Raw genomic sequence first — 13,982 nt, 5'->3', positions numbered from 1 at the left:
GTCCACGGCTTTTGCTGGTGATTTCCCCATTAACAAGCATTCTGTGAACATGACAATTATGTAACTGCTCATGTCTACCAAGGGCCAGACCGGACCCACTCACAGGAACAAGGCTGCAGAATGGAAACCTTCTTCCAAGATAAAGGCACCCCCTCCCTGTTCCTGCTCCCGGGCACAGTTCTTCTGAGGCTGGCCCCCAAGTCAGTGCCCATGCTCTTAGGGCTGTGCATGCTCCCCACAATGTTCCTGAGTTATCTCATACACCCCCGTGGCTTCAGCTAGCAACCCGAGACTCCTGAATCTGTATCTCCAGACCTCACTTCTTCCAAAGTCCTGATGCATATTTCCAACTGGCACTGACATTTGTACCTGGAGGTCCCATGGGCCCATATTCCTGCAAAACCAGAATGCATTGTTTCCTTCTCCTTGCCTTGCAATGCTCCTCCTCGACTCCTCTGTATATTAGCACACTCCTTTGCAGGAGCTGCTCCCTGGAGTAGAATGCCCAACCCAACTTCACTCCAGGACACATCCTCCCTCCCATTCTCCCAGTCTCAGCTGAAGCAGGGCCTCCTCCAAGGTGGCCATCCTGAGCTGGGGAGCAGGATAAATGGCCCTTCTCTCCGCTGCCAGGGACCATGTCCCGGTTTCTGTTGGAGCTCTTGTCACATTCTGCAGCATTATGTTGAGTAACCAGCTTGTGATTTCTTGAAGCCCTGACTACACTTTGGAATCACCTGGGGAACTTTCAAAATTACAAATGTTGGATTCCCCCCTCCAATATCACCCCTACACCCCTACTCACACCCCTCCCCTGAGAACTTAATTGGTTTGAGGTGCAGCCTGGGTGTTGGGATTTTTAAAAATTTCCTGATGACTCATGCCCAGCTGAAATTAAGAACTTCTGGCCTGAGGAGAGTTATTTCATTTGAATTATCTTTATGTGTTATACATGTCAGGTGCTTAATAAGTATTTGTTGAGTGAACAAATAAGTACAACATCTATGCAAATGCACAAATTAAAAGCCATGAAGTCCCAACCCCACCCATCACCAATACCTGTCAATTCCACCTCTGAGAAATGTTCTATTCACCCTCTCATATACACCCAGGACTATGACCTTATTCCAAACCCTCACTTTACCTATCAGACTATTGCATCTTCCTCCTTATTCTCTCTTTGTTTTAGAGTCCTACAAGGTACCCTCTACTGCTAGAATTATCTAGAGTTACCTTTCTAATAGTCTAACCATGTCTCTTTTCCACTTAAAATGGATTTGTGTTGCCTACATAAATAAAATCTAAACTTTACCACATGAGCACCTTAATTTTCCTCTTTCTCTGCCTGGCATACTTCTACTTTTCTTCATGAACCGTCTCATACATTAACTCTTCTACCAAGCCACCTACCCCCACAGCTCTCCCAGGAAAAGTTGTCATGTCCCTGCTATGCCTCCACAGTCCTCAGGGTACGCCTCCTGTATGGCTTTTCTTTTATTGTGAGTTGACATTATTGGTTTGCATATCCTGTTCCCCACATGTACTCCTTGAGGACAGAGGCCTGTCAGTCATCTTTGTGTCCCTACTGCCTAGCACAGGTCTAGGTGGTAGCTAAGCAAATACACATGGAATAGGAGGATAGATTAATGAGAGGCAGAGCAAGAGAGTGAAGAATTCCATTTATATTTAGAGGAAGGAGCAGCCTAGGAGGTAACGATGGAAAAGGGAGGCCCCTCAGGAAACCAGACCCCAGTCTGCAGGAATGTGTTCCCAGTCACAAGCAGCCCTGAGTAACAATAATTCGAACTCCTGGGTCAGGTATACCTGGCCACTCACCTCCACAGCCTTTGTCCACAGCCTCTTTGTCAGCCAGTGCTCCCTATGCTGATGGTCACCAAGGCAAAATGACTCCCACCTGAGTCTATCTACCATTAGAAGGGACTCTGAGCCACAGAAGGTTCTGGGGAAAACTGTGGGCCTCACTCATCCAAGATGTCTACACATTTAAAATTAACTTGTCACTCTCAAGGTACCAAGCATTTACAACTCTGATGCTTTTATTCTCACTTCCAAGTTGGCCATACATCCTGTGATTTGCTGCATTAACTCTGCATTGTGGGAATGCTCTCTCCCCAAAGAACAACCAGAGATAACTTTTTTTAGGCACTGAACTAGTCATGACCTATCTGAACACTTGCAGATGCACGTTTTATTAGTGGGGAACTCGAGGAGCAATCTTCCTCTCTGCCCAACGAAGGGTGGATCAACTTGCCTACAGCATTGGCAACTGGCCTAGATGGCACACCCCTCTCCATTGTTATACTTCTCACCCAGGTTAGTCAGGGGGCTAATTATTAAACCAGTGTCTGTGATGATTACACGTTAGGTGTGAACTATACTGTCAGTGATAATTACGGGTTATTGAGGTGGTTCTTTGGGTTTGATTGACAGGATGCACGCACTGTGGGAAGCACAGTGTTTTTAGTTTCTGGCACTACGTACACTGCATGAGAAAGAACTGTATTTCTGATGAAACATAAGAAAATATGCACAGTAAAAGTTCTGTATTTTTGGAGTCGGAGGACATCCTTTCCTAGGCATACACCTAAGGCAGGTGATTCAAAGATTGAAATGGTGGAGAAGCAGGCAGTTTGGAAAACCAAGAGTGACCATGACTTTAAAGCCAAATGGTCCCCGAATTCACTCATGCCAGCCCTAACTCTGCTGCAGCCTTAGAAAGAGAGGTAAACATGTCCTTTACCTATAAGACCCCAGGAGTGTTTTGAAACAACAATTTTTATCCTCTGAACATAAGAAGTATTAGAAGCCTGTTTCCTTAGCATCATCACTCATTCATTGTGCAATACAACAGGAGCACTCAGGAGTCCTTCACATCAAATACTATTGGAGACTGTTCCATCCTAGAGCCACACACACAAACACACACACACACACACACACACACACACACACACACACTGCTTTGTTCCAACTCAGAAATTGCTGATTTTCCTATAACCTACAAAGTAATAAGAAAAACTAGCTTTGTCACTGACTGGCAGGTTACTGTCTATGGAGCTGGCTCCAAAATGGATGCTGACATGTCTCACAGGAATAGACTTCTCTGTGCAGATATTTTCTGATGGCACAACTTGAGGGCCCTGGGTAGAAACTGTCAACTAGTTGACAATTTTCAATTTCAACCTTTTCCATTAACTTCGCAGAGCAACTTTGAATGTCACTAAATGGTTATAACATGACTTTGTGGTTTTCTAATTTTAACCGAAAGCTGAATAAACGAGCATCCGCACAGGTCTCATGTGGACTGTGATTGTGAAGTAGTTCTACCTAAGCCAGAATCACCCCAAACTGCCAGAATCGCCCACATTGCTCTGCACCGCAAATCAGCCTCCCTTGGCTAACTTTTCTGACATTCCTATGGCCAAGAAAATTCTTGTTCGTTTGTGGTGAGTGTTCTCGTTACTGTTTGCCCTTGATTCATGGAGAAGGGGTTTAGTAGATCAAAAAGGCCAAAAATTTACACCTTATTCATGGATTATACCCCCACTCCCCTCAAAAAAAGAAAGCCTATAAAACTACTAAGCTTGCACTTACAAACCAGTAACTCTTAAAATAAACTATGTTCTTGCCAAGAGGTGTGTAAAAAGTAAGAACTTATACACGATAGGACATGATTTAAGCCATAAAAGCAGAACACCTTGGCACAGTTAAGGGGGAAGCCTAAGACCAAAGTCCAAACCTTCCCACAATCCATGCAGGGCCCAGATCACCATAAGCAGCATTATTAACTTTACGTGTTTTCATAAGTTTTCAGAAGTTCTCCCCCAAATAGAACCCCCTGCTCGTGTTTCACTCTGTGGCCCACTCTGGGAAGACTGAAACAAGGAGCGGCAGCCCAATGCTCACACATACGTCCATTTATAGGCCATTGTTCTCCAGATTCACGGTTGAGAATTCAAAGTTCTAGGACTTTTCATGATCCTTGGGACCTATTTGAAGGTACCCCATACCTTCTTGGAAATTGCCAGCACTCTATGCCTTCTATGTGTAGCCTGAGGAAACAATAGAAGTTTGACCCCTAAAACACAGAACTCTCTGCTAAAGGCACAAAGCCGCTGAACAACAGAACGGGGAAGGGGGGGGGGGGGGCAAGCCTGAATGAGGAGTCCTCAAGTGCAAAAAAAAAAGAAAGAAAGAAATAGCTTCACAATCCAGTTAAGTTCACATCAGATTGCACGCAAACATGATTTTTAAAACCAAATGCAAATTCTCAATTCCCTAGTATTTCAAATTTATCAGCTAGAAAAATATCTCCATGTATCTTATGAGCCTTTCTAAACAGCACGAAGAGATGCACGTTCCAGATGTTGACAGCTGTAATAAGTAGCAAATTCTTACATTTGCTAAATTAACTTTTCTCTTTTCCATTTTGTAAATTTTAGGGCCTAAGATTTATCACCAACTATTCCAGTTGTTTTGCTGTTGTCACTTACCTTTCAGGCTAGCATTCTCTAAGTGGAAAAACAGGGGGGAGGGGGCGACTTTTAACGAAGTGCAAGTCCTCATTCTCTCCTTTTACACCTAGATACAAACCTGATTTTATTTCTGAAACAGTGCACACTTTTTCAGCTCATTTCATTCTTTATAGGAATGCCCACTCAAAAGAAGAAAAATGAGTTCCAGAAGAATGGCGTGGGCATGGTGGGCTTCTGAACAGAAACCAAGATGGTGAACACGGAGACGTGCTCAGTCCTCCCACTCTCCTGAAGTCTACTTCTTCTCCACTGGCTGGAAACCATTCGTGAATGTTGCATCTGTGACTTTCTCCTACACCTTTTCAATGTAGCAGGACGTTAAAATGCATGCTGCAATCCAGCCAGAAGAAAAACTGCCTCCCAGGGCCTGCAACTGCTTTCAGATTCGAGAACTGACTTCAAAATCAAAAAAAGCTGCTCTGAGCAAATTTTCTTTTCTGAAAAGAGTCTATGAGGTGCCAAGAGAATGACTTTAAGAAATGTTTTTGGAAGTTTCTTGACCCCAGAATGTTTTCAAGGTGTCAATTTGGGCTGATCCCCAATAATAGCAATCCATAGGTTAGTCAGATGTCAGGTTTTAAAGTGTGTGGCATTTTTAAGAGTGTTTTTGTTCCTTCTCTTCCTTCAAGCATATGCCAAAAGTAAACACTAGGTCAAGTTCATTGTTATGCTTTTCAATCACAAGTCCTGTATCTCTGTCTCTCTCCTCTCTCTACCACCACCTCAAAATCCAATCTGCAACTTGGGTTGGTGAGCACACAATACAGTGTACAGATGATGTATTGTAGAACTGTGCACCTGAAGCCTGAATAATTTTGTTAACCAGTGTCATCCCAATAAATTCAATAAAAAGGAAAAATCCAATCAGCAGAAGGCAGGGGTGAATAAGAACCACCCAGCACCATGGGACAGCACTCAAGGGACATCTTGCCTCAACCTCCCAAATCTCTCAGCTCCTCTTGATTGTCCTTAAAATTAACAATTTGATCTGGGTAGACACAATAGAATTCCATTCTTCTAAGGTAATGAAAAAGCAATCCCACCAAACATAGGAAGGGTCGATCTTAAAAATCCATAGAAAGTTTCTTTTTTTTTCAGATGAGGACCCACTGGTTGGCAGAATTGAAAACGATGAGAATTGGAGGTTCTAATCTGTGGGATGAGTTCGTTCTGACACAACATAAAGTTCCTGATAAAACCAAGAGCAAGTTACACTTTGTTAGAAGTAGATGTTAGGCTTACAGAGGGAAGAAAGAAGACCTGGGTATCAGGAATGTAATATCCTCGTCTGGTGCCATCTTTCATTAGCTAATTTTTTCTTCCCTGATCAAATAAACTCAATCCAAAATATCCTTGGAAATTCACAATAAAATGGGGAATATATGGTTCCTAAAACTCCATTATTTTCTTATTTTATTTGTTAACATTAAAGAGAATTACATACAAAACATTACCTAGGTTTCATGAAAGATGCACAAATAAATAAGAGCTATATATTTTGAACACTAACGGCATGACAAGCACAGCACTAAGCACTTTATGAGCATCTCACTTAATTCTCAGAATAGCCTGCTGAGGTTGCCAACTGTGGTTCCAGCTCCACTGTAATGTGAGTGCAACTGCAGGAGACTCTGATTCAGACCTTCTGGCCATCTGAGACCTTCCCACATTCCTGGTCTACAGAAACAGTGAGAGCCAATAGCAGAATTATTGTTCTTTGAAGCCAATAACTGTTGTGGCTATTTATTATGCAGAGATATATAAATGAAACAGATATTGGTGCCTGGAGTAAGGTGTCGCTGTTACAAAAAGCTGGACCACATGACGTTGGCTTTGGGTCTGGGAGGTGGGTGGGAGGTGGAAGAGCCAGAAGGAGGCTGTGAGTGAAAAGCCCAAGGGGCCTCGGCGAGAGCGTTAGGAGAAGCCTAAAGGTTCTTGATGAGACGGTCAGTGAGAGCGTAAAGGGAAGTAAGGAAAACATTACTGGAAGCTGGAGGAAATTGGAACCTTTTGGTGGAAAGTTTGGTAACATGGTCACTGGAAGAAACAGAGAAAAAATTTAAGTTGTATCTAATGAACTTAATAATCTAGCTAAGGACACTTCAAGGCAGAAAGACATTTCTTGAAGACTTCAGCATCTGTGTGAACAGCCAGATTAATACCACCATTTTGACAGGAAGTTCAAACTAGATGATGCAGAGAGGCCATTAAGTAGATAACTATGCTTGCATGGATAGCATCTCTCCCTATGGTCTTTCTCTAATCCCAGCTGCTTCAGCATCCTGAGATTATGGGTCCAGCCACTACCCAATTGCTATCACACCAGGGACAATCCAGAACCAGAACCACCCAGCTGAGCCACTACCAAATTTCTGAATTGTGAAAGAATTATGGCATGATCGTCACTCTTTAAAGCCACCAAATTTAGGGGAGATTTGTTGCAAAGTAATTAAAATTTGAAATGATGTTAATATGAAACAAAAATAAAACATTATCTATATGTTTATTCCTTGAGGATGAAATAAATTTCTCCCACAACTCATCAGCACTGTCAAATCATATTGGAAACAATGTAATTCTTTCTATTCATTCATTCATTTAGTAACACCATGTATTCAGGAGGAAGGGTTAGATTTGGGTTTTTTACTTCCAGAAACACAAGAATAAGTTTATAAAGTCAGTTCTTCCTAAAAGTATAGAAAGAGGCTGAATAATCAATGTAATTATAAATGTCATTCTATTTGAGAGTTCTCATCACTTCTCATATTTTTCTTCACACAGTTTTTTGGTTTTTGTTTTGTTTTGTGATGTAGTCATAAGTGGCAGAGGCTACTTTGAGTCATTAAATCCTGTTTTATTTTCCTTCTGGGCATATGGCGAGATTACCTTTCCCAACCTCTCTCACAGAATAGGTGGGGCTATATGACTGGCCAACAGAGCATGGGCCAGAAAAGATGTTTACCTCGTCCAAGCCTAACCCATAAAAAACCTCTCACCTTCTCGTCTCTCATTGAAAGCTATATGCAGAGTTTCCAGAAGAGAATTCCAAAGGCCTTGGGATGGGGAAACCCTTTAAATGAATGAGCCATCACATTAATGAGTGTAGAAAGTAGACCCCACCACACCCTCCCTCCAGCCCACAGTATACCATGACATAAGCAAGAAGTAAATTTTTACTGTGCTAAGCCATTGAACCTAGAATTGTTTATTATAGCAACTAGCTTGTTCTGACTAATACTTCATGGCTGGAAAATCACTGAATTACATTTCTTCCTACAATAAAATCACTAATATGTAATAAGACAAGCTGCTTAGACTTCAACAGAGTATAACCCTGAGCTCTATGACTTAAAGACTTTTATATACATCAAGTTGTGATAATTAAAACTGATTTCTTCATTTCACAAAGTCTCTGATTTCAAAGCATATACCAAGTACCTTTTTTTACCCTTCCAGGGGTACATCTTTGCCTTTATGCTATTCTTTCCTCAAATTTATTTCCTTCTAAAATGTGACTCACTTTTTGAAGATGTCATGTTTTTCCACCACCCCACAAAGCAAACATCAAATTTTATTTGGGTAATTATCAGCCAAATTTTATTAAAATTAATCATCTCCCAAGCAGGTTTATGGTAGGATAACTAAGAAAAATGGCAAGTACTGACTGGACTAGCCAAACAAACAAACTGGTTTTCTTCATTCAAAAAAATGCAAGCTTCTCTTAACTAAAAGAAAAAAACTCAAGCGTCAGTCACTGTTTCTCAGCAAGAGCTTTCTACATTTCTGAGGATTTCCTTGAGTAAGAAAGGAGGAACCCTTACTGATGCCTCAGCAGGAGCAGAACTAAGCACAGGCCTTGGAAGTTCTGGTCCAGACTGAGATCCGAGCCATCATGGAGCCCCATCTTCCTAAGCCAGGTAACGAGTCGTGTCCAGCATGAGGTGCCACTGATGGAGGCAGGCAGCACTTTAAAGTGGTAACAAGGATTTGCACCACACAACTCTTTATTTAGAATATCATTATGAGAAACAGTCTTTGGTCTTTAAACAGTGAATATCAAGTTTCCCTTTGAAATCTAAGTGTATAGTCAGCTTTATCCTTTTAACACTAAAGATTTTTAAGATGTAAAAATATAACCAATTCTTAACTGGAGCTAAAGTCAGCTTAACCATAAAGTGAATATTTTCAGAAAAGATTCTAAAAGATAATTGCTTAACTACAATAAAGAGCAGTATGGTAGGTTATGTGTTTTCGGGCATTAATGTATGCTCAGCACTTTTAAACCTCTTACCACAAGTTGGTAGCTAATTGCATTTCGTTGACCTATGTATGTAGCATAATGTCTTTTAGGAAGAGAACACTCTTTCCAGCTCTACAAAAGCAGTTCTGGAGGAAATTATTTGCAAAGCACACACCTGATAAAGGACTTGTAGTCAAACTATGCAAAGTACTCATAAAACTCAGCAATAAGACAACAAACAACCCAATTAACAATGGGCAAAAGATCTGAAGACCTCCACACAAAAGCGATATACACATGACACACATAAACATGAAAATATGCTCCATTGTATGTTATTAAGGAACTGTAAATTAAAGTAACAATAAGATGCCACTACATACTTATTATAATGCTTACAATCCAACAAAATGGGCAATACCAAATGCTGGTGAGGATATAGAACATCAGGAACTTTCATTCATTGCTGGTGGGAATGAGAAATGGTACAGCCACTTTGGAAGACAGTTTGGCAATCTGACAAAGGTAAGCACAGTCTTACCATAAGATCCGACATTCCTGCTCCTAGGTAGTTACTCAATTGAGCTGAAAATTTAAGTTCACACAAAAACTTACACATGAACAGCTTTATTCATAATTGTCAACACTTGGAAGCAACCAAGATGTCCTTCAATAGGTGAATGAATAAATAAATTATGGTACAATCAGACAATAGAATATTATTCAGCACTAAAAAGAAATTAACTATCAAGCCACACAAAGACCTGGAAGAAACTTAAATGCATGTTATTAAATAGAAAAAGTCAGTCTGATAAAAACTACAGATTTCATATTTCTAACTATATGACATTAGAGAAAAGGCATCACTCTATAGAGTGCATAGTTGCTAAAAGTTTGGAGAGGGTAGGGATGGATGAACAGATGACACACATATTTTTAAGGCAGTAAAATTATTCCATATGATGTTGTATGGTGGGCTCATGACATCATGAATTTTTGAAAAGTCATAAAACTATACCACATAAAGAATGAAACTTAATGCAAACTATGTACTTTAATGATAATGTACCAATATTCATTGTTCATTAATTATAACAAATGTACTAAATTAATGCAAGATGTAATGGGAAAAACTGTGTATAAGAGAGTGGACATATGGGAACTTTGTACTGTCTATTCAATATTTTTCAGTTCTAAAATATAAATACGATTAACAACAACAACAAAAATTCGCAGGTGGCCTGCATTTTAATTTAGGTGATTTTTCCCCTGATGAGTTGCTTAACACTTGGTGTGACCCTCTGCCGTATGGAAAAAAATATTTATCCTGTACAAGGCCTGAGACTGGATGTCAAGGGAACTTCAAGCCATTCATTGCCATCAGGTTAGGTTAATAATCAGGTTAATGCCTGAGTACACAGAACAGAAACAGAAGGCAGAGGAAGAGAGAACGAGTTGGTACTTGCATTATCCAGGGATTTTAGAAATGTCTGCACAGAATCAATAGCAGGAGCTGTTAGTGGTCATATGTCACCTCTAGGACTACAGGACCTATCTGCTCTGCAGAGTATGGTGCAAGTGAGGATGCCTGCAACAGTGAATACGGCAGTGGATACTTACATCGCCAGCACCAGGCACCTGGACAGGACACCACCAGTTCTGGAGAGGAAGTGAAGACATTTTCACACACCTGCATTGCTTCAGGAAGATCTCCCATGATCTGGAGAAGACCTCCCCTCACACCAACGAAGTAGGGGCATGTTTAGTGAGCAAAATAACCAACAGGGGCTCTTTTGCCAAAGTGATAGAAGAACTGCATCCCCCAGGGGTGAAAAGGCAAGTGTTTCTCCAATACTGATGCCTGTCCATTATGTGCCATGGAGCAGGAAAAGGATGTTTCCTCTTGCACAGCTTACTTATCCTACACTCTACATTCCCTGAGAAGGCTCAAAGGGTTTGAATTCAGTGATAATCTTCAGCCTTGGACAATCTGTTAGTCCAGAAATGTGTGTGTGTGTGTGTGTGTGGTCCAATTAAACATATTAATGTGTCTTAAAATTAATTTATTTTCACAATAGATAAGAATTCAAAGAAACAAGATTAAAAAATACCACATTGAAACTTCTATTTGGTTTTCTTATTCAAATAAAATGCCTCTTTATCTGCTTCTACTAAAAACAAAGGGAGAAATTTATGCTGTCAAACTCACAACTATAAAAAGAAGAATTAAGGGGGAATTTTAATGAGTTTTCCGAGAATACATTGTGGCTAATTTTATTGGCATATAGGATTTCTTTCTATATTTAATTATTTTTATTTCAGAAACAACTACATCTTTTGTTTTTGGCTGATATGCATTCTAAGATGTGACCCATTTCTTATTTTTTAAATTAATGTGTTCTTTACAATTAAAATGAAACATTATCAGCTTTGCTGACAGCTGAGTCAGAAAAGTCTACAAAATCACAGTTAATGAATTGCTAAACTATAATTCATCTCAGGGTACTATGAATTCAGACTTACTAAAAATTCAGCTTTAGATGCATATAAGAATATAATTTTTTATTCACATCTTACTTCAACAAGATTACATTTCAAAATTTCTAATATGCTGTATCCTCCTTGTCTTGTGCATTTTTCTTTAGTGAGCCTGTTTTGACTGTTTTTGTTAGTTAACTTTCACTGAACATCACTTATATCCCCAGTGACTTAGGTAATCATCAAAGTTATAAACAAGAAGAAAGCCAAGTGAGACTCCCATGTTCTAAAGCATAGAAAGCACAACCTTGGATCCAACAAATAGTTTAACACCCTAACATTGCCCAGCTGTAGAAAACCCTAGAGACAGATGACTCATATTACATGGTGATGGAGCTATGGCGGCGACCTCTGGGCAGGACTGGGATCAAAAGAAACTAGTAAAAAGGGACTGAGGACATTCTGCACGTAGATCCTGTCCACTGTGGGGCATCTGCGCTGGTATAAAATCATACGCAGAGAGACCTGGTCGGTGATTCAGTCGGTTGGAGCATCGTCCCTTACACCAAAATCATACACGATGCCTTTCATTCCTTCAAAAGAGAAAAGACCACCAAAAAACCCCAAGGTCACAAAATCCTTGATATGTCAATCACTGATTGGGAGCTCAGCACAGGGTCCATAGCTAAGTGTAGCTAAAGGAAGGTCAGTATCCTTGAGGAGCTTGCCACTGGGTGAGCCATTACGAGAAAATGAGCACCCCTCCCCCCCCCCATACCCTTATATGAATAGAGTTGATGCAACAGCTGACCATCTCTTCTTCTCCTTCTTGGTGTTTAGTCTGAGCTCATAAGTAACTGTGTTTATGTGAAAATTGTGACTATAGTTTGGAGGAAGATTTTTGTATCTTTTTACAAACAAAATATATCTAAGTAAGAGAATGTGGCCCTGATGGATGTGGGAGGGATTCCTGCGAATGTCTGTGGGTTTAATGATTTGGGGGAAACTCTTCCTGAGACCAGCCTATAGTGTTAGCTGGTTTACAATGTGCCTACTCTCTCATCCACCCAGATGTTTTGAATGCTTTATAAGGAGTCTTATGATTTGGAAAAGATCATACTGTAGTTAGTTATTCCCAAGATCCCTAATACATTAAACTATATATAGCTCATTCCACATCACTGTCCACAAACTCCCTTTTTCAGTGGAATTCCAGAGGTTAGCAAGGGACTTCAAGTCATCCTCTAACTTAGTGCTACAGTTTTTCATTCCTGGTCATCCTGGCATTCCTAGAGAAGTGATCCCTTTCCATAGCACACAAAGTGGAAGATATACAGGCTCTTTAAATGGGAGATACTCCAGGAATGAGAATAATGGGACTTAAAATAGGAGAGATGCTGAAGATACACACCCAAACAATCGTACAGGGTGAAGGTTTCTAACAAACTCCTGCATAATTGTTGTTTTCTTTTAAACTTATTTATTATTATTATTACTAGAGGCCTGGTGTACAAAAATTTGTGCACTCGAGGGCGGGGGGGATCCTTCAGCCCAGCCTGTGCCCTCTCACAGTCTGGGACACCTCGGGGATGACCACCTGCTGGCTTAGGCCTGCTCCCTGGGGGATTGGGCCTAAGATGGCAGTCAGACATCCTTCTGGCAGCCCAGCAGCCCTCGGGGGATGTCCACTTGCCAGTGGGGAGCAGACCTAAGCTGCAGTCAGACATCCTTAGTGCTGCTGAGGAGGCAGGAGAGGCTCCCACCACCACCGCTGTACTGGCAGCCATCAGCCTGGCTTGTGGCTGAGCAGAGCTCCCCCATGTGGGAGCAACTGACCACCAGAGGGCAGCTTCTGCATTGAGCGTCTTCCCCCTGGTGGTCAGTGTGTGTCATAGTGACCAGTCATTCCCAGTCCTTCTGCTGTTAGGGTCAGTTTGCATATTACCCTTTTACTATATAGGATAGAGGCCTGGTGCACAGGTGGGAGCTGGCTGGTTTGCCTTGAAGGGTGTCCCGGATCAGGGTGGGGGTCCCGCTTGGGTGCCTGGCCAGTCTGGGTGAAGGGCTGAGGGCAATTTTCAGGCTGGCCGGGACTAAAGCTCCCAGCCTCTCCTTTTTTTCTTTTCTTTTCTTTTTTTTTCTGGGATTTATTTACCTTCTATAATTGAAACATTGTTCCCGTCACTGGCACTCCCAGCTCTGAGGCCTTGGCCGGCTGAAAGCAGGTATCTGGGGTTTGTTTAGCTTCTATAATTGAAACATTGTTGCTTTCGGGCTCAGAGCTTGGCCGCGGCAGGAGGGGAACCTTGGCTTCCCTTATCACTGGAGCAAGCAAGCCTCCTGCTCGCTTCAGCTCCTTGGCTGCCGGCCACCATCTTTGTTGGCAGTTAATTTGCATATCACCCTGATTAGGCAATGGGAAGAGTAACAGAGATACAGTTAATTACCCTTTTTGTCTTTTATTAGATAGGATTATTATTATCATTATTATTATTATTTTCATCCTCACCTGAGGATATGTTTTCACTGATTCCAGAGGGAAGGGAAGGGGAGAGAGAGAAAAACATCTGTGTGAGAAAGAAACATCAATCGGTTGCCTCCTGTATGTGCCTGACTGAGGATCAAACCCTCAACCTGGGTATGTGCTCTGACCGGGAATCAAACTCACAACCCATCAGTGCAAGGGATGATGCTCCAACCAACTGAGC

General features: G+C 41.3%; 1 protein-coding gene across 1 annotated transcript in view; it reads right to left on the bottom strand.

Moving 5' to 3' along the window:
* The window catches only part of LOC118660720 (armadillo repeat-containing protein 5-like), an 82,410-nt gene extending 71,897 nt beyond the window's left edge, over positions 1 to 10,513 (bottom strand). Inside the window, 2 exon segments of the mRNA XM_036318410.1 lie at positions 9,338 to 9,381; positions 10,417 to 10,513. Of these exon segments, the coding sequence (XP_036174303.1) occupies positions 9,338 to 9,381; positions 10,417 to 10,513 (141 nt within the window).
* Positions 10,514 to 13,982: the final 3,469 nt, after the last annotated feature.

This window comes from Myotis myotis, unplaced genomic scaffold (genome assembly GCF_014108235.1).
Source record: "Myotis myotis isolate mMyoMyo1 unplaced genomic scaffold, mMyoMyo1.p scaffold_m19_p_7, whole genome shotgun sequence".
Lineage (NCBI taxonomy): Eukaryota > Metazoa > Chordata > Mammalia > Chiroptera > Vespertilionidae > Myotis > Myotis myotis.
Note: the sequence above shows the minus strand (reverse complement) of the source record. Positions and strands in the feature narration are given on the sequence as shown.